The sequence below is a fragment of the Mauremys reevesii genome, linkage group 12, assembly GCF_016161935.1.
Source record: "Mauremys reevesii isolate NIE-2019 linkage group 12, ASM1616193v1, whole genome shotgun sequence".
Taxonomy (NCBI): Eukaryota; Metazoa; Chordata; order Testudines; family Geoemydidae; genus Mauremys; species Mauremys reevesii.
Window position 1 is genome coordinate 32,259,965 of NC_052634.1, and position 20,754 is coordinate 32,280,718.

The 20,754-nt window shown below is 47.8% G+C and overlaps 1 protein-coding gene and 1 pseudogene across 1 annotated transcript in view; both read left to right on the forward strand.

Moving 5' to 3' along the window:
• Positions 1-20,754, forward strand: part of LOC120375680 — a 1,085,709-nt pseudogene that overhangs the window by 461,236 nt on the left and 603,719 nt on the right.
• The window catches only part of LOC120375681 (butyrophilin subfamily 1 member A1-like), a 44,522-nt gene that overhangs the window by 1,193 nt on the left and 22,575 nt on the right, over positions 1-20,754 (forward strand). The window contains exons 2-9 of the mRNA XM_039496490.1: positions 5,043-5,159; positions 6,646-6,993; positions 9,890-10,171; positions 11,737-11,844; positions 15,328-15,360; positions 15,650-15,682; positions 15,790-15,822; positions 17,975-17,995. Of these exons, the coding sequence (XP_039352424.1) occupies positions 5,051-5,159; positions 6,646-6,993; positions 9,890-10,171; positions 11,737-11,844; positions 15,328-15,360; positions 15,650-15,682; positions 15,790-15,822; positions 17,975-17,995 (967 nt within the window). The 5' untranslated portion in view covers positions 5,043-5,050. The remainder of the gene's footprint in view (positions 1-5,042; positions 5,160-6,645; positions 6,994-9,889; positions 10,172-11,736; positions 11,845-15,327; positions 15,361-15,649; positions 15,683-15,789; positions 15,823-17,974; positions 17,996-20,754) is intronic.

Below are 20,754 nucleotides of genomic sequence, written 5' to 3' on the forward strand. Positions count from 1 at the left end.
GGCTAGATGGACCTTTGGTCTGACCCGGTATGGCCGTTCTTATGGCATTATCCCCAAAGTGTTGTGTGTGATGCTGACATGTGTCTACACGCTCATTTCACCATGGCCTCTTTCCTGGCCCTGCCCACTCAGTCTCTTCTTTCCGGTACCTCCAAAGGGGACATTCATGTCCCTGATCACTGTCAGACTGGCTGGCCACACTTCCTCCATCCTCATCCTCCTCAAAGAGGCTGACGATGCTCCTCCATCCATCCCCATGTACATTCATCCTAAGTGCTCTGCTTCCCTTTACTGGATCCAGGCGTACCCTGTGCACCCTGATTTGAGGATTTCAATAACTCAGACATAGGTTAGGGGTTTGTTATAGAAGTGGGTGGGTGAGATTCTGTGACCTGCATTGTGCAGGAGGTCAGACTAGATGATCATAATGGTCCCTTCTGGCATTACAGTTGTTGGTGTTATATGTTAAAAATTGCATAATTCAAGGGGTGCCCACTCTCAGCCACAGTAAGTGTAAAATCTAAAAAGGAGTTTAGCATTCCTCTCACCACCCTGATTAACCAAAAAGGGCGGCAGGTAAATCTACCCCCAGTTGTAGCCAAACTGGGCAACAGAGAAGTTGGGGAAGTGTACTTAACTAAAATTAACCAATTAAAACAAAAAATCATAAACCCGCCACCAACACAAACCTACACCCAGGGCACGTTGCAGGCCTTAAAACAAAACTTCCAGGCAAAAAAAAAAAAAAAAAAAAAAAAAGGCCCGGGCTAAGCAAGTACCGGGCCTTCAAGGTCTTGTCAAAATTTGACCATTTGTGCTCAGCATACGCCATAACAGCAGTGTGTTTGCCACAAAAAAAAAAAAAAATAAATAGTTAAATGCCAATAAACCATGCGTTTTTGCCCAGGTGGCAAGCCTCACGAAAAAAACCTTAAATAGCCTTGTAAGTAAAAAAAACCCTCCTAGCTAAACTGGTAGTGAAACAAGTGCCCATAAAAAAAACAGTTCAGCAAAAAAAGCAAAAATCGGGCCCAAGCAGGCAGGCAACAAATAAAAAAAATTAAAAAACAGGTTAAAAATTTTCAAAGCATAGTAAAAAAAAAAAAAAAAGAGAGACCCAAAACAATACTTAAAATGGTACTTTAAGTTAATCAAAGTGGCCGTTAAAAAACAAGCAAGTAATTTAAAAAAAAGTAGAAAGTTAACTCTGTGGCTGCTAAAAAAAACAGCAGTTGAATTTTATAAAAATGCTAAAAAAAAAAATGTTCTTGGTGTCTTTAAAATTTTTGTAAATAAATCCAGGCAAAAATTATTTAATTGTAATAATTTGGCTATAAACAATTTAGTCAAATTAGCTAAAGAAATGTATCCAGTGCTTTGTAATTAAAACCCTATTAGGCTCTAAAGGGCACTATAAAAAGTGTTCTTTCAAATCACTGTATGTTTAAAAGCAAAAATTAAAAGTAAAAAGCCATCAAAATTCTGGTAAAGTTCATTATGTCCCTTTTAAAGTAAAAATCTTTAAGCTGTAAATAGCTTTAAATCCAAATGCAAGCCAAAAAGCATCTCTAGTAATGCAAATTATCTAACTGATAAAGTAAAAGCCACTAAAACCTGGGCTGTCTATGAAACAAATACACGAAAATATGGGGTAATTCCTCTGTTTTGCCTAAAATCAACAAAGGTATTTGTATATTTTAAGCAATAACTAACTGCCCAGAAGAGGTAGACCTCTGGTTTTATGTCTTTCAAATAATTAAAAAAAACTGATGCCAGCTGAACAGCATTCAACGTACCATGCATTTACTGGCACAATAAAGATTGTTCTATGTTCTAGGTCCTGTCTTCTAGTGTTTGTCTCGTGGCCAGAATTGATGTGTTTAATATTTTCATAAAATAGTCTAGTTTAAAATCAAATAAAAGGGTTGAATCAAAAAGCAAATACTTGTTTTTTTCAACTTAAAATACAAAGTGTTTAAATAAATCAAAAAAATGTAATATACTAAAGTCCAATACATTTGCTTAAATAAAAAAAAACTTTATTGGTCAAATCTTTGAATTAAAAATATTGTTGTTAAAATTTGCATACCAACAGTCTTTAAAAGCAGAAACATAAAAAGTTACCCCACTCCCCATATTGTACATAAAATCCTTCCGGCTACCTCAGATTTCTAGCCAAAGAGCTGAAAAGGATGAAAAGCTATTAAACACCAAAGGCTGTACTAAGTAAACTTCTCAAAAGTGGGTGTGCTTGTCCCGGCTTGTTGCTCCAAAGCTCTGTAATAAAATTATTTTACTAAAAAAGTATATGTAGCATTCATTAAATAATAAAACTAATGTACTGCATAAGGGCATTGTGTATATATTCATAATTTAAAAAATGTATAAATAAAAAATAAAAGTTTCCTTTATAAATTAAAAAAGCCAAAAAAAAAAAAAAAGCTAGCCAGCAAGCTCAGTCTAAAGATAAGATGCTGGCCCCATTCAAGGACACTGCTCACAGCTAAGGCTTGGCTAACAAGCAAAAAAAAAAAAAAGGGTGGGCTTAAATAAGCCCAAGCAGCTATGAGATCTGCAAAACAGTGCCAGGCATTAATGAAATGTGTTAAGTTGCTTTTCTCACAAATTAAAAAGCGCTACCCAAAGCCCCTAGCAGCCCTGCCACTCCTTAAAACCAAAAAATTAAATCTATGTAAAGGTCCATCAGCAAAAAAATGCTCTAGCTCCACACTAAAAGGGCCCTTTCCAAGTCCTGTTAACCACCAATGCTGCTGTGAAGTGTTAAAAACTGCCTACCTAAACCCATGCTTCTCACTGCAAAAAACAAACAAAAAAACAAACAAACAAACAACCCTCCACCTTAAAAAAAATTCTCCTGCTAATAATTAGCCTATTTCTCCTTCTAGCTTTACTGTGCCTTCTAAACAGCAAATAATAATAATAATAAAAAAATAAAGTGCTAATAACCTCTCCCTTGTCAACTAACAAACCTACTGTGCCTTTAATTTTTTTTTTAAAAAAGCAAAACCATTACAGGGTGATGTGCTAATAACCTCTCCCCTGTAAAATGCTAAACCACAATTGCTTCAAAAACAAAACAAAAACAATAAAAACCTACTTGCTCCACTAAAATTGCCAAAGTCCAAAAATTCCTAACTAAAAAAAAATTGAAAACTAACCCAAATAAATTACAAAAAATTATACACTAAGCGAGGGTTCAGCTTGGGAAGAACTGGGGCTCTGCCAAAACCATGCTGCTGGAGGGTCCAGCTTTGCTCACTGTCTCCCCTGTCCCTTTTTTGTCTTTGTCCCAAGTAAGTTCCCGTGAGCCCAGAACAGATACCTGACACTTTCCCCCTGGCTCTCCGACTCCACTTTGTTGCAGAGAGATGAGGGGAAGAAACTTGCTCTAGGAGTTGTTCAGTCCCTGAAGCTTCCCATTGATATGGATTGATTCAATCCCAGACAGTCCAAGTGTTTCTGTGTTTCAAATACTTAGTCTGATTTCATGTCCATGGGGAAAAAAAGAATTTTTTTTTTTTTACCAAGCAAAAGCAATACCAAAGAAATCAGCACAGAGTCCTACAGGTAGTTTAAAAAAAATATTACAGAAAAAGCCCATATTTGTCACACCTTCATTGGGAGAAAATGCTGCAGACTAAAGGGCTCTTAAAGCAGTGGAGTCAGGCAGAACAAGAACCAAAGGCTGGAAATTAAAACTGGACAAATTCAAATTAGAAATAAATTGTTACCAGTGAGGGTGATTAATCATGGCAACAAACTGGCAAGGGGAGTGGTGAAGTGTCCATCTCTTGCTGTCTTCGGATCAAGTGTTGGTGCTGTGATGCTGTCTAAGGGGGAAGGTGACCATCTACACTAACATGGCCACCACGTCTACAAAATTGTGATAAAGCTTGTACAAAGAATTGGAAAAGTTCTAATCTGCTGCATATTATTATCCTGTTCTAATGTGTGTATCAACATTGTGTATGGAGTTATGAAATGTTGCTATCTGTTTGTAACTGAAACATATTGTGAGGCTGAGAAATGCCCAATGGTTAGATCTTCAGGAATAACAAAGGAACTGTACACAAGGGCCTCTGCATGTCATTCCTGAGGACACCTCAGATGGCATGCACGTAGAAGGTGCGAGCAAAAATTTGCATTTCACATAAATAACTGATGGCAAACCACATGCACCAAGGAACTGCCTGACCCCTGGTGTGCTGGCCGCTGCTTCCCGCAGCTCCCATTGGCCAGGAATGGTGAACCGTGGCCACTGGGAGCTGCAGGTGGCCATGCCTGCAGATGGCCAACGTAAACAAACTGTCCCGTGGCCCGCTAGCGGATTACTCTGACAGGCCGCAAGCCAAAGGTTGCCAACCTCTGCTCTAGCTGTTGTTACACTGATGTGTGTGACCAGGACGCAGAGAAGGAGCTTGTTCAGAAAGACGAAGGGCAGTCCAGCAAGCTAGGCTGTGATGTTATTCACTGGAATGCCCCCCCCCCCACAGCCCCAAGGTAGTGAGATCCCCAGAGAACCCTCACCTGGGACAGATGTTGCTGGGAGATGGAGCTGCTTTCCCCAAAGCAATAAGTGGCCTAAGCTCAGGAGCTTTGCCTGCACTGGCTTGTTTTCCTTAATATGTCCCTTCTTATTTATTCATTCACTGGGAATAGGTAACACCTAAATGCCCAAACCAAGATGGAGGCCCCATCATGCTGGGCCCTGGACACACCAATAGTGAGAGACCATCCCTGCCCTGGAGAGTTTCTTACAATCTAAACAGATCAGACAGCTTCACAGGTGCCAGCCATGGTGTGAGCGTGGTATGTACTGGCTGCCAGCAGCTCGGGGGTTTTAGACACAGCAACATCTAACCCTGCTCAGAGCCGGGGCAGACTTGGACTGTAGGGGAAATCCCTTCCCTTTGGGTGTATGTTAGGCAGCAGTAAGGCCTGTTACCTCCTCCCTGCTGCCCCATAGCACTGTCACTGCATGACACTCACTCGCCATCTGGTTTATTTCTCCTGTTCCCCAGACCCAGCTATGATGACGGGGAAGGTTCCCTCCTTCTCCCCCGGCTCCACAGTGAGCTCCGCTCTGCCCGGCTACGTCGCTCTCTGCCTCGCTCTACAGGTGCAGAGGCTGGTGTCAGGTAGGAGCTCCAGCCTCCTCGCTGGGTTTGCTGCTGGTCTATTGCTGGTTACTAACGTCCATCTCGCATCACTGCCTTGTCTTGCAAACCATGTCTGCTCACCCCACCTGGTGTCTCATGCTCTTTACACAAATGGAGACACTGCAGGGCACAGCTGGGTCCCTAATAACCATGGTAGCTACACCTCTGCTCAATCTTCTCAGGCCTCTGGCTGGTTTCTGGCAGCTATAAATACACAGAACAGCCTCCTGCACTTTCCTATCTGCCTCGTCCTCCCTCTCCATTATCTCTACGTTTACCCTTAGAGTGACCACCTGTGTAGTGATGATCTGTTTTTCATATCTTTACACTTTGCAAGCCCTTACACCGGGGGTCTCAAATATGCAGCCCGCAGGATGCACGCGGCCCGCGAGATTATTTTCTGCGGCCTGCGAGCTCCTCCCGGCCCCCCCGCCTTCCCCCAGCGTTTACCTAGAGCGGCTCCAGCACCTGCCCTGCCCCCGCGCTGCTCCAGGAAGCAGATGGAACCTAGGGGAGGAGAGGCGCAGGTGGGTGCGTGTGGATGTTGCTTCAGGCACCGCCCCCAGCAGCTCCCATTGGCCGCGGTTCCCCATTCCCAGCCAATGGGAGATGCTGGGGCAGTGCCTGAAGCAACAGTAACACACACTCCCCTGTGCTCCTGCTCCCCCAGGTTCCAGCTGCTTCCCAGAGCGGGGGCAGGGCAGGAGCAGGCAGGGAGCCTGCCCTGCCCTGAGTGCGTGCCAGGCCAGAGCCTGCCCCCCCAAACCCCTCCTGCAGTCGAACCCCCTGCCACACCCCTCCTGCACCCCAACCCACTGCCCTGAGCCCCTGCTGCACCCCTCATCCCTCCTGCACCCCACACCCCAACTCCCTGCCCTGAGCCCCTGCCACACCCCACACCCCTCCTGCACCCCCTGGGGGCAGGGAGAGGGTGGAGTTGGGGTGGGGATTTTGGGGAAGAGGTTGGAATGGGGGCAGAGAAGGGGTGGGAAGAGGCGGGGTGGGGCTTCATGGAAGGGGTGGAGTGGGGGTGGGGCCAAGGGTGGTGTGTGTGGGGGAAGGTGTCAGTGATGCGGCCCTCGGGCCAATGTACTAGTCCTCATGTGGCCCTCGTAGTCATTTGAGTTTGAGACCCCTGGCTTACACCATCCCTACAACAGCTGGGGTGGTCCCTGTGCTGCAGCAGCAGGAAAAGGCCTTGGCGTATCAGAGAATCAGGCCCCCATGCCATTATCCCCAGGGTGTCCATGAGAAGTGTTGAGCCATAGTCAGAGATCATACAAGTAATGCATAAAATTCACATACGAATTCTGCCCTCGTACATGTGTGTAGGGCACTGCGTGGGTACATGTCATGCATTCTAATACACAATGATCTCTCTTACTGCAGGCCTTACTGCTGAATTAACACACCACTCCGCTTCTCTTTGATTTAATTGACTTTTTATCCCTGACACATTTCACAGCACACTTCACAGTGACTGGACCTGATCGTCCAATCACAGCATCTGTCGGTGGGGAGGCTGTCCTGCCCTGCCACCTCTCCCCCAGGATGAGCGCTCAGAGCATGGAGGTGAGATGGTTCCGATCCCAGCACTCTGCAGTTGTGCACCTGTACCAAGATGGGCAGGATCGGTATGAAAATCAGATGTTGGACTATCAAGGAAGGACAGAGCTGCTGAAAGATGACATCACCAATGGAAGTGTTTCCCTGAGAATACGTGATATCCGACCTTCTGACGAGGGCCAGTACGCTTGTTTATTTCAATCACTTACCTTTTTTCAAGACACCTCAGTGCTCCTGCAGGTGGAAGGTTAGTAACTTGTTTCACTGCTGTTTTTACTTCAGAAAGGATAATAAATAGAGTGAGAGCTCTTGGGAGACGGTGCTTGTGGTTTCTCTGCCAGCCAATGCTCTGAATTCTCTTTTGACTTCCCGTAATTTCCCAGTAGAGTCAGTGTCTGCTCTCAGGACACATTGAAAGGCTTGCTGGAATGCTCTGTACGCTGAGGCTGCTTCTAAACTTTGTTTTGCAAGTGAAGGTTATCATAATAAAAATTGACTGAGCTTATGCAGGCTTTACACTCCAGAACATAGGGTTTCTCTGTCCGTCGGTCTGTCTGTAACACAGTAACTTCTGAATGCCACCTCTGATCAATTCCAACATTTTAGGGAATTTTCTCAGCATCAAAGGCCAGAATCCTGTTGATCTTGGGAACAATCAGAAAACAAAAATGGGGGGAATTGGAGGACATATGGAGCTGCTATCTGTTGATGGCACCTATTAACACCTTGAAGCATAACAGCCCTACTCATCCTGCCAACAGAGTTTATCATGTTGACACCTCCAGTGACAGAAGAGAAATAATTGTTCTCCCTCCATGGGGTGGATACTCACCCAGCAGGGACAGCCAGAGGGGGTGGAGATGTCATTCCTTCCTTCCTCCTTCCCAATGTCCTGCTTCCTCAACACCTGCTCCAGTCAGGGGAGAGAGGGCACCAGCCATCTACCCTACCCTTCCAATCTATGGGGGAGAAGAGACACCCAGAAACCATGGCATGATGGGGACCTCAGTGTGGAGAACATGGAAATAGGACAGTAAACAGAGCCACTGGCATGGGGGAAAGGGACAGCTTTGGGGGAAGTGGGAATGGGGGTGTGCACACAGAACCCCTGGTATGGGGGAGATTAGGGGGAGTTGCAGGGAGTCACTGAAATAGAGGGGGATGGGACAGTGACTTGTGGGGGGTATGGAGGTATGCAAGGAGTCCCTCATGTGTGCGATGCACTCAGCCTACACAAGATACAAAGTGTGTGACACACTAGTTATACTGGAAGTTGCTAATGATGTGAGCAAACAATTGTTTGATCTCTGGACACTTGCAAAGGGGCTTGAAGTTGTGGTTGGGCTAATCAGTTGGCAGAGGCTTAATTTGTCCCCTATTTGGTTTTCCAATTTTCCCCTAAATCGAGTGCCCAGTGAGACCTAGAACAGTCCCTGAACTTTTGGAATCGACTAGGTACAGCGTTCAAAAAGGTGTCACATTACAAACACAGACAGAAAAACAGAGAGATGCCACTGAGTTGAGTGTAAGGCATTGTGGAAGTAGTGCAAGAACTGACAGGGATTTGAAGGGGATTTCAATGCATGACAGTCTCTGTTAGCAAGAGTCAGGCTAGCTGTAACCCTAATAACGTGAGATTTGTAGAAGCGAGGATGGTGTGAGGTGAATGGAAAAGAACTGTGTGAGAAGTTGTTGTGACCTTGTGTAGATAAGATAGAATGTGGACTAGAGTCAAAATAAGTGAGAAAAATAAGTTATCAGGATGACTTATGTATAAAAAAAATGCAGCTGGTGCTTATTATTGTCTGTAACAAAAGGTATAAATGCTGTAATTGTTTACCTGTGGAGAGACCTGCCTAGGAGGGGGAAATCCTGCGTCCTAGCGCATTCCCTCCCTCTATGCAATTGCTCGAGAAATAAAGTATCAGAGGGGTAGCCTTGCATCTGAAGAAGTGGGTATTCACCCACGAAAGCTCATGCTGCAAAACGTCTGTTAGTCTATAAGGTGCCACAGGATTCTTTGTTGCTTCGAGAAATAAAGTATCTGATTTTGCTGCACCCAACCAGAGAGTGAGAACTGAGTTTTTCTCCAACAGCATTCACAAACTCGGCCCATCAATTTGAATCCACACCTTTGTGATTTCAGTGCAAGTCTACGTGTGTGTTGTTTCAGATTAACAGTGTCCCATTTCACAACTGATTTAAATGAAATAAAAATGAGACACAAAATAAGAGTGTTACACACTAACTTGCACTGAAAGAACCAAAGATGTGAGTTGAAGTTGGTTTCATTTTGCTGGTGCCAGCCTGTGAGTAGACTTGCCCTGAGACTCAAATACTCTCATTAACACAAGATGGATTGAGAATGCAGAGCATCGATCATATTAAAACAAAAAGAAATGGTCTCTATAACCAATCTAGTCTGACACTACAGAGCTCTTCTAGGCCTAATCCAAAGCCCAGATTGTTAATGTGAGGCTTTACGCTCTGGATCAGGCCTTGAGAGTGGATAGAACAATACCATACATATGGGGTGCCCAACTTGAGCCTAAGAAGGAGCCAGAATTTACCAATGTACATTGCCAAAGAATCACAGTAATACGTCAGCAGCCCCCCCATCAGCTCCCACCCCCTGCTCCCAGCGCCTCCCACCCATGGGAGGCCAGACTAATCAGCACCCCCCTCCCTCCTTGCACCTCCCGATCAGCTGTTTCATGGCGTGCAGGAGGTTCTGGGAGGGAGGGGGAGGAGCGAGGGCATGGCAGGCTCAAGGGAGGGGTGGAGTGGAGGCAGGACCTATGGCAGAGCCAGGGATTGAGCAGTGAGCACCCCCGGCATATTGGAAAGTTGGTACCTGTAGCTCCAGCCCCAGTGTCGGTGCCTATATAAGGAGGCGCATATTAACTTCTGAAGAGCCACACGGGGCTCCGGAGCCACAGGTTGGCCACCCCTGTCCTACATCATCTCCTCCTTACCTTGGTCAGTGCTGTTCACATCTTCCAGGTGTCCCAGAAATTCCTAGTTTACAAGAATCCATGCCTCCCCCCTTCCCAAAGGGGTGTTCTTGAAGATACTGTCATGAAACATTTGACTCATAACACAATATTGTAGAATTAACATCAGTTCATTGCATTCCCCTCTAGGCTTGGGCTCTGGCCCTGACATCTCTGTGGAGGGACATCAGGACGGAGGGATCAAGGTGGTGTGTCGATCATCTGGATGGTACCCACAGCCCGAGGCTCAGTGGAGAGATCTCCAGGGGCAGCTCTTACCATCAGCCTCTGAAAACATATCCCAAGCGGCCAATGGCCTGTTTCAAACAGAGATTGCCATTGTTATAACAGAAGAGTCCAACCAGAAAGTGTCCTGCTGTGTTAGGAACCCGCGTGTCAACCAGGAGAGAGAGTCAGCAATTTACATAGCAGGTCAGTGCCGCACATGGACAGACTGAGACACTGCAGATGTTAGTGGGGAGCACTGCAGATGTTAGTGGGGAGCACTTACTCTCCTAGTAGTGAGGTCTTGAGCATCCTCAACTCTTTGGATATATCTGGTGACTAAAAAATAGTTCTATGTAACGTTTGTGGGCTATCCAGACTGACATGTAAAATGGCTGCACTATGGATCCCCTACTGCAGTTCAGACCCTGGCAAAACTCCCATTGCCTAAAAGAGTTAGAACTGAGAGTTCAAACTGTAACTTGTATTGAATTGCACAAAAGTCAGGAAATGCAGAACTTCACAGGCAGCATAACCCGGACCTCTCCTGTGCACATATGGCGTTTTTTGGCTCATTTCATGAGCCTGATCCTGTTTTCATTGTACAATGAAATTGATAGGGAGATTTGCTAGGCATAAACAATCAAGCCTATAACATGTAAATACAAAATGTTACCTAAATCCAGCTTAACATTTTAGAAAAACAGTTCAGGCTTTTTGTACTATTTCCTAGCTAATAACTATTATTATAGAACCGATATTTTGTCACTGTAATAATAATTTTGCATTTGTAAAGCACTATTCATCTTCCATCTCAACAGGCTGTAACATTTCCCTATCGCATGCCCAGTGCATCAGTTTCACAGAGTCACCTTTGACTCCCTTCCTGGTCTTCCTTGAGGGCATCCAGTTAAGGTTTCCAGCTCCCAGCTGTCATCTCTCATAGGCAGATACCTGCATCTCTCTCCTTCCAGACTGGGGGCTTAGACGTGCAGTCCCCTCTGCACCTCACTGTGATTCCCCCAGCAGGTCTGCTCAGGCTCCAGCACCAGTGTAAAGAAGGTGCTGTCCATTTGCTCACCCAGGAAGAAAGCCCTGACCCCTGAGTCTGGTTTAACTGCCTTTTATTCCAAAAGTCTCACTTTGTCCCCCCAACTTCCTGGAAACAGGTAAAACCCGTCCCTCCTCCTAGACCCCAGAAGGTCAAGGACTGGGGAATTTGCATAGCCACTGTTGTGGAATATTGTATTAATCACCCCCTAGATTCTAGATTCTGTAGGAAACCCCTGCCCCCAATGAGCAAGGAACACACTGTATATCTACACTGCAATGTAAACCCGCCCTCAGACTCAGGCTTTGTTGTTATTAAAATCCCTGTGTGGTTGAGCTTCCCTGAGCACAGGAGAATGTGGAGCATCAGTAACTGGTTACACCATTCTGATCTCGAGGGCCAGTCTGCACTGGTTGCAGCCCTGACATCCGGTAGAGAAGCCTAGGGGCTGCTCTAAGTTACACCAGTGGCAGATGGGTGTAGTAGAGCTCTGCCATGCCCCGTGCCTACCACTAATATCCCCATTCTTATTAATTAACCATGTTTGGTGATCAGATTAGCACTCGGAATTTCATTGGCTTAATAATAAAACTCAAAGAAGCCACATTTCACGTTGTATTTCCCTGTGAGATTCTTTTAACCAGTCACAGTGTCACCATTTGCTCAATGTCCTGTCTTCATTCTACATGTGTTTGTTCCTAAATCAATATTTCTCCTGCAGATCTCTTTTTTCCACGGGTCTCTCCCTGGGTGGTGGCTCTGGCAGTGATCCTGGCTCTTGTCATTGCCCTGGCCATCTATTGCATCTGGACACAACGCAGAGCAAAAGGTAAAGGAACAAGAAGGGAGAATGCAGTGCGCTAGGGGAAAGATTTGCATCAGCCATTCCTGGGCAGTCGTCATCCACAACCAATTATCTCCAGCTGCGAGGATTGCTGGTGCATGCATCAGTGTCATCCCAAGTGGGATTTCTGAAAATGTGTCTCCAGTACTTCTTTCTGATGACATGGAACCACACACTGGGTCCAATGCAAAATTAGGCAGCGTTCCTGGAACACCTTTGTATGGCCCTAGCGGAAAGGTAAGTACAAGCAGCATGCTGAAGCCACTCTGGTCTGATTCCACATGGCCAAAGTCTCAGCGTGCACATGCATTTAGATCAAGTCATTAGCTCTGTCGGTGGTGTCTGGCCAGAAACAATGGCATGACCATATGGAATCAGACCAGGGGTCTATCCAAGCCAGGGTCCTGTCCACAGGGACTGTGGCAAGTATCAGCTGCTTCAAAAGGAAGGTGCAAGAACTCCAGAATAACCAGAGAGCAAAGATTCTCTTGTAGGCAATGGCAGTAGGGTAAAGAAAAAGCTGAAGTCTTTCTCCTAGTCCTCCATTGGCTCAGAAGGTCCTTTGGACTTGATAGACATTCAAGGAATCTCCATTGCACCTTGAAGCAGGAAGTCCATCTTCATATGGACTTGGATGACCTACAGTTAACAGCATGGGCATCGGAGGAGAGGTGCACGTCTGCAGGGAGTCTCCAGACAGAACTCAACTAGGGAATTTCACTCACTGATCTCATTGTGTCACATTTCAGAAGTGAGGGGGGAAGAGAATGCTCTCTGCGGCATGTTCTGTCTCTTTGTAGTGTGCCCAGTACAATGGGGCCTCATCTCGGGATTTTCATTCATGCCCGTCACCCCAACCGGGGTATGGGCCGCCAACCACAGATCTCCATAGTCTTCTATCCTGGGCCATTCGCTCTAGCTGGTTCCAGGTATAGCCCATTTTTTGCTATCAACCTGAAGGTCGCGTCGCCAGGTATTTCTTGGGCGGCCTCTTTTCCGCTTGCCTTGGGGGTTCCACTGCAGTGCCTGTCTGGTGATGTTGGTTGGCTGCTTGCGTAGTGTATGTCCTATCCAGCCCCACCTTCTCCTTCTAATTTCTTCCTCTGCTGGGAGTTGATGGGTCCTCTCCAAGAGGTGGATGTTACTGATGGTGTCTGGCCAGCGGATCTGGAGAATCCTTCTGAGGCAGCTATTAATGAAGGTCTGGATCTTCCTGGTGCAACAGTCGTCTCTGTCCAGCTTGCGTCCACCTTGTCTCGCTAATGCCTAGTAGGGTCAGGTTGTTGCTCCTCATCTCTGCTGCAACCTGCGCCGTCTTTCCTGACTCGTACATGGTCCTCACGTTCCATGTGCCGATGGTAATCCTCCTGGCTGCAAGAAGGGTGATCGGCTTATTGGCTTTCTCGCGGCTTTCACCACCCAGCGTCATGCATCTTCGAGTTGAAGACCCTTCTTTTTCTAGGCTAAAAGTCTCTGTTAACTCTATTGTTGGCGTTTCTGTAGCAAGCTGATTTTTACAGGGTGGAGTTGCTAGCCCCACGCCCAACCCTCCTCCTTTACCCTGACTTGGGACAGGCAGATGGCCCCAAAGGACCTCTCTGGTGGAGTTTCATCTCGGGATGCTGCCACATTACAAATACGAAAGACCACAATGTTCTAGTAATCTCAGCTACACTAGTGTTCTTCCAGGGTGATTATAGGGGTCCTAGCACCACAGAAAAGTGGGTAACAGCCTTAATGGGGGATGTGTAGGCAGGTATATTGGACTCCCCAGCTGAGTATCATCAGGTGTTAAGATTCCTCATACTGGCCAGATGAGACAAGCCTGTGGCTAGCTTTTCTAGTTGCCATTACCTCAGACAGACAGCTTTTGTAGTTAGTGCCTCCAGCCGTACAAGAGCCACACGACTCTTTTCGTGACGAAAACTCTTTCTGCCCAGGCGAAGTTTTTCTCCCATTGTTCCTTGGAAACAGTTTCCCTGTCACTTCATTTTAGTCATGTCATAGTTCATTGCATGCCATCCAACATCCCAGGGCCTTGCAGCCTCAAAGTTCCTGCAGCAAGATGTTTAAAAGTTTGCACCAGTTGGCATCTGGGAAACCATTCGCAGAAGGAATCAAGGCTCCCTCTACAAGGTCCCTAGATGTATTACAAGAAGCAACTGAGCATCATCTGAGGAAGATTTGCAAAGCAGGTTTCTGTTCTTCTGCAGAAGCATCCTTTGATAGGAAGGTGTTACTGTATTGGTTCCCACATAATTCCTTAAAATGAAATAGCCTTTGCTGGGGGTGGGGGGAGAGATTCCATTTCTGCCAATTATTCTAGTGCAATAATATTATATTTGTGTTTTATACTCCCTCACCCCCATCTTCTGCGATTCTGTACTTCCCATTAGTGATGAATGAGGAGAGAAGCTGTGCAGCAGAATGAGAAATTTCTTACCTGGTAATTTTGTTTTCTGTTCTCAGCATCTCTTCTCATTCATCCCACCCTGCTAGTCTGGTAAATGACTGGAACACAGCATGTAACAAGCTGATTTTTTTCTCTCCAGGAAGACGTAGACATAAAATTGCCTTCGGGTTAGAGAACAGAATTCCAGGCTCTCTCTCTAGTTCCTGGAGTGTTTCTGCAGCTTTGCAAGAATTCTTGTGGTGGACTGAGCTGAAGGGTGGGGCTTAGTCGAGGAGCCTCCAGTAACAACACTGGTCCCCTCTGAATGCCTCACCCAATAGAGATGGAGGAGGAGGGAAGCTGCTAACAGGGAAACGTCTCACCTGACACATTTCTCTCATTTCCAGCTGTGTTTGGATCGGAGGGCTGACAGCCCAAATGGGTGAACTTCGAGTGGGAAAGAGCTGATCTTAGGGGCTGATGCCCATTGGCATGTAACTTATTGGCTCAAGATGACATGAGCAGCCAGCTAGACAAAGGCACCTCCACCCCTTTCTGAGCTAGGGCACCCAGCCCTACGGGGAGCTGTTTCCCAGGTATCACTAGGGCCAGGGGGCAGGCGCCAGCCACAAGGCCAGGAGCTGGGCTTGGATGGAGCCAACCAGATCCCATCCCTTATCCAGCCCAGGTCAATGCCCCATTACCATTGCTCACTTCCTGTCCCCGGCCCCACAGTCAGGAGGTCGGGGGAGCAGTGGCCGTTCAGGGGATGGGCACAGAGGGCAGGAGAGACCTTCTCTACCCCACTCCCACAGCAGCCAGATCTGACAGGAGTGTGACGGGGCCCGGGCAGTGAGGATGGCCCCTCAGGGAGACACGCAGAGCAATCCATAGAAATGCTAGTCAGTGGGGCCCAGGCAGGAGGGATGCTGAGTGAAGGAACATCAAGACAGATCTGTCTGTGGGTCCTGTTTGACTGCCTGCCTCTCTTGCATAAATTACATGAATAGCAGGAACTGCACCATAAACACAACAAGGTGAAATCTCACCTCTTTTTTTTCCCCCCCTCCCCCTAGAGACCCTGCAAACTCATATGAAGAATCAGAAGGGTAAGTGTCTGGACCCACTACATTACCTGAGAGTAGGGTCATCTCAGACAGAGCAGGGTGAAATCTCGCCTGTATTAACTAAGTATTGGAACGATTTACCAAGGGTTGTTTGGGGTGGATTCTCCATAATTGGCAGTTTATAAATCAAGACTGGATGTTTGAGCGGCCGTCGGAATTATTTTGGGGATGTTCTCTGGCCTGTGTTATGCAGGAGGTCAGAGTAGATGATCACAATGGTCCCTTCTGGCCTTAGAACTTAAATATCACCTCTGCCCTTTTATCCCTCTAGGGATTCTGCTAACTGAAATGGAGCGTGAGAAAGGTGAGTGTCTGGGCCAGTTACATTAGCTGGGGGCGAGGGGGGGGGGGAGTGTCACCATCATAAATACGGCAGGGTGAAATCTCACATCTCCCCTTTTCTTCCCCTAGAGAGACTGCAATCTGAACTGGCGAAACAGAAAGGTCAGTGTCTGTGATCCACAAAATCCCACTTGGCTGACGCCTAATCTTGTAGACATCTAAACTCACTCAGAGCATAAACCTGAGCTCTAAAAGTTCTCCTGTTGTCTAAGTTTCTGTCTCTGGGCATGCATACTTCTGTCTCAGTATAGACATCTGAGCACCTACCTCCCACCTGAATCTCACCATGATCCGCAAAGCAGGGGAAGATGGGTGGAGGAGTGTCTCTCTCACCTATGGGGCCTGATATGGTAGTGGTGGGAGTAGAGGAGGACCTCCCTTATAATCTTTAACCCAACAGTTGGGGTACCCACCAGGGTTGTGGGAGACTTTGGGTCAAGTCCCCCCTCTGCCTGATGAGAAGGGATTTGGACAGGGATCTGCCACCTCTCGGATGAGTGCCTTAGCCACTAGGCAATGGGATATTCTGACAAGAGGCTCCCCCTATCCCTTTTGTTGAAGTTGTTAAACTTAATTAACTATTAAATGGGAATCACTATAATCCTCCCTCCCCCTGACCATTTTGTGTGGCGTTACACCTTTAGTACTGAGCAGCGGTAAGTCGACCTAAGTTACGGTACTTCAGTTACGTAAGTTATTGTAATTGAAGTTGATGTAACTTCAGTTAACTTACAGCGGTGTCTACACCGGGCTATGTCGACGGGAGATACTCTCCCCGCTGACTTACCTTCTGCCTCTCATGGAGATGGAGTATAGATGGGAGAGCACTCTGCCATCGATTTCACAGGTCATCACCAGAGCCACTAAATCAGCACTGCTGCACTGATTGCAGCAGGGCCGACTTAGCTGGAAGTTATTCTATCACAGACAGAAATGCCGTTGAGTTCGGTGTGGGGCCTTGCTTCACTCAGCCAAAAGGGAGAAGAGACAGCCATTTACTCAGCATTGTAACTGCCCGACTCACTGAGTCCCCAGTATCATGCTGGCAGTGGGAATAGCCAGGCTTATGTAAGCAGGGGAAGGGTCTCGCCATTATGGAGAACTTTCCTGGCTTATACACGACCCCGGTGGAACTGGCTAGCGAAAGGGTCTGAGTCCTCGCTCCCACTTCCTTACCCAGAGCCCTGCCTGACCTCGAGGGCTCCCCTTCCACTCTCCTGGGTGGCAGAGTCCTCGTAACCCCGACAAGGCTGGGCCCAGGATCCCTGGGGGACACGATTACCAACCTTGTCCTAGTCACTTAGAACAGGAGCTAAGGTGTCCCCACTCCGGGGGGCTCTCTCTGCTCTGGACGCTTCCATACAGTTCAAGCAAATACAATTTATTAAACAGCAACTAATAATAAACGAATAAGGAAAAAATGGGAAAGGTGAAGGGAAAACCCATCACCCTGCTCTGTGGCATGGGGACACCGCAACCAGCATCTCTGGATTGCAAGGGCAGGTCACAGTCTGTCCCTCACATGTCCCAGGCCTCCTGCCCAGGCCCTGGCTGTGCTGCAGGGATGCTGCGGGTCAACGCATGCTCTGGCGGTGGCCACCCTGCCCACCCCCAGGTGGCAGGACCCTTCTTCCTGCAAGGCCTCTTGGCTGGGGGTGTCTCCCTGCGCTGGGCCCATGGCCCAGGGTCCCCCTCGCTCTCCCCAGCTGCTCACTGCACCGGCTCCGGACTGCTCCAGCTCCGGCTCCACCCTGCCTCAGCTCCAGCTCCAGCCTGCCTCAGCACTGCTGCTCTGCCTCCAGTGCAGCTCCCGGGGCTGCTTTTCCGGCCCCTCTGGTTCTGGTCAGCGCGTCTCTGCTCCCCAGCTATACTTGGGCTCCTGCTCTCTCCTGAGCTTGGCCCCAACTCTAGCCCAGGCAGCTCCAGTTCACATGGAGGATGGGACCCTCGGCTTCTGACTCCTTCATTGGCCTGCCTGCCCTATCAATCAGGCTGATCTGTCACTTCGGCCCCTTCCCATTGGCCCTGGGGACTGTCAGTCACAGGATCTTGATTTCCCCCTTTTTTGGGTACTGGGAGAGGGCCAACCAAAAGCCCCCGTTAAGTTTCAGTAAAGGTCCAGCAGTCCCCTTACACGGAGCACCCCCGTGTGGTTTCCATTTTCTACCAGTAGAAAAATTATTCCTATGAGTTTGCAATAATTGAAGTGAAATGTTCTGCCGTGTAATACATCTCCCTTGTTGTTTGCTTTCAGAGGCCCACCTTGCAGAGAAAGGTACGGTCCCTTTGTTCGTTGGGGGGAAGCTCAGACTTTGCATCAAGTTTTATAGTCCTCCAGTGGAACTAGAAAGTCAGTTTAGTTTGTGCTGCATGCAGAGCAGCTCTGCCCCTTGTCCCTCACAGTCAAGACATGGAATGAACAGACCCAAGCCCCACTCTCGGACCTCACAGGGGATCTATGACGCCCACACAGCCGGGGAAGGAGCAGGGTTGGGTTCACTCTGCTGTCTGCGTAGCCAGCACTATGCCCATGCTATGAGCTGGCTATAGTAGTTCACACCCCCAGTGTAACACCGGGAGGCGGGTGCTGGCCAGGGACATGGTGGGTGATGATGTCATTATGTTGCTCGCTACTGTGTTGCTCTGCCCATTTTCTCTCCTGTGCTGATTAGCTGCTGGGTCCCTTCCCCCGCCCGCACCCAGTCTTGTCACCCCAACCTCACCCCCCTACCCCCATCCTGTTCCCATCCCCCTTCCTTTCCATGTAGCTCACCCCTTCACAGCACAGTATGATTGTTAAATGGTGGCACTGATGTGCCATTTGTGCCATCGCTGTGGTGACTCTGCTTATGTGATATGCCCCTTCCCCACCCTGTGTCTGTGTTGTTTGGTTAGACTGCGAGTACTTCGGGGGCAGGGACTGGCAGCTAATCTGTCTGTGCAGTGCCCAGAACCGGCCTAGGCTGGCCTCTAAGGTCTAGGCACTGCCATAATATAGAGCAGTGGTCTCCAAACTTTTTTAAAATGCACATCCCTATCAGTAATTTTTTTTGAGCATGTACTCCTTGCCGCACCAAAGCAAAAAAAAAAAAAAAGCCACTCGGACTCCCGCCTGATGAAGCTCCTCCAATGATCCTCTTGCATGCACCCCACTTTGGAGACCACTGCTCTCGGGATTCTCCTAACTGAAATGGAGTGTGAGAAAGGTGAGTGTCTGAGTCAAGTCCCCCCTCTGCCTGATGAGAAGGGATTTGGACAGGGATCTGCCACCTCTCGGATGAGTGCCTTAGCCACTAGGCAATGGGATATTCTGACATGAGGCTCCCCCTATCCCTTTTGCTGAGGTTGTTAAACTTAACTATTAAATGGGAATCACTATAATCCTCCCTCCCCCTGACCATTTTGTGTGGCGTTACACCTTTAGTACTGAGCAGCGGTAAGTCAGCCTAAGTTACGGTACTTCAGTTACGTAAGTTATTGTAATTGAAGTTGATGTAACTTCAGTTAACTTACAGCGGTGTCTACACCGGGCTATGTCGACGGGAGATACTCTCCCCGCTGACTTACCTTCTGCCTCTCACGGGAGAGCACTCTGCCATCGATTTTGCAGGTCATCACCAGACCCACTCAATCAGCGCTTAGCTGGAAGTATAGACAACCCTAAAGGCATGTGCCATACTGTCTTGCATGGAACAACATAGGCACCTAAGCCACCTGACTGCAGGAGAGGGGTTCCCAGCTTTGGGTCACCAGCAGTGAGGGCTTCTCCCTCCAGCCCAAGGCACCAAACCCCTGAGAAAGGCAAATGCCCCCGTTATTGGCATCTCCCATTGGCTGTCTTTGGCAGCTGCCTACCTTGTGTGCTGGCTTTTGTGGATCCCATTCTAATGGGCCATCTCTTACCATTCAGTGTATAGGGAGCCTTGACACACCTTTGGGGTTACCCAAGGTGTCTGGGGTCAATGATGACCACCTGCTTACAGTGGGAGCCTTGTCTGTGCCCACCAGAGGAAACGCTCCCACAGCTTCTGGCAACACCGGCACTCCGCTCTGGGCTCCGCAAGCCCCACCCTCCCTCTCTCTCTCTGCAGACTAGCAACTTACACACCTCAATTTGATACACTGAATTGCCCAGTCCCTTGTCTTCTGGACACCTGCAATGCACCAGTCCACTGCCTCCGTGGAAGCAGGGCACCCCAGTTAACTGGCTTCACCTCAGTTCAACACTTGTTAACACAAGGCACTTAGAGTAAAACCAAACAAGTTTATTTTACAGATCTTGAGATAAAGATTCAAATAAAAGCAAGTAAAAGGATTATAATATGGAGATATACCTATCTCATAAAACTGGAAGGCTGTTGAAAGGTCAGTGAGTTTATTCCCCTGCCTTCCCAGCAGGACAAAATACTGTCCCTAACAGATTTTTTGCCCCAGATCCCTAATGGCCCCCTCATGGATTGAACTCACAGTTGTGGATTTAGCAGGCCAATATGCAAACCGCTGAGCTATCCTTCCCCCTCTTATGATTTTCAAACATAAGGTTACAGGTAAAAGAAAAATATAAAATGCACCCTTATAACCTGTACGTCTTAAAGTACTTTCCTGTCCAATAAGGTATGTTTCACTCAGTGGTCGATCCAAACAGCACTTATCCAATCCAAAGAGTCTGGATCCACCTTTCATGAGACACTCCTGCTAGCAGAGTCTCTCTTCCATAATGGGGAATATCTTGTGCCCTTTCTTCTCCTCTTATACAATCCTAAACTATTGTCTTTTCATAATCAGGGTGTTTCATTAACTTCAGCTCAACTCTGATGGTCCCCAGTCAGAGTCTTCTCTTGGGGTCCGTTTGTCTTTGTAAATGCTCATGCCCGCATCTGCCCCAGGGTATAAACATAGGGATGGCCTGGGTCCAGGGATGTCAGCAGGGCCAGTACAACCATTTAGGCGACCTAAGCGGTCGCCTAGGGCACCGGCATTTGGGGGGCGCCATTTTCTTTGGCAGCGGCCATGGCAGCCGGATCTTCGGCCCCC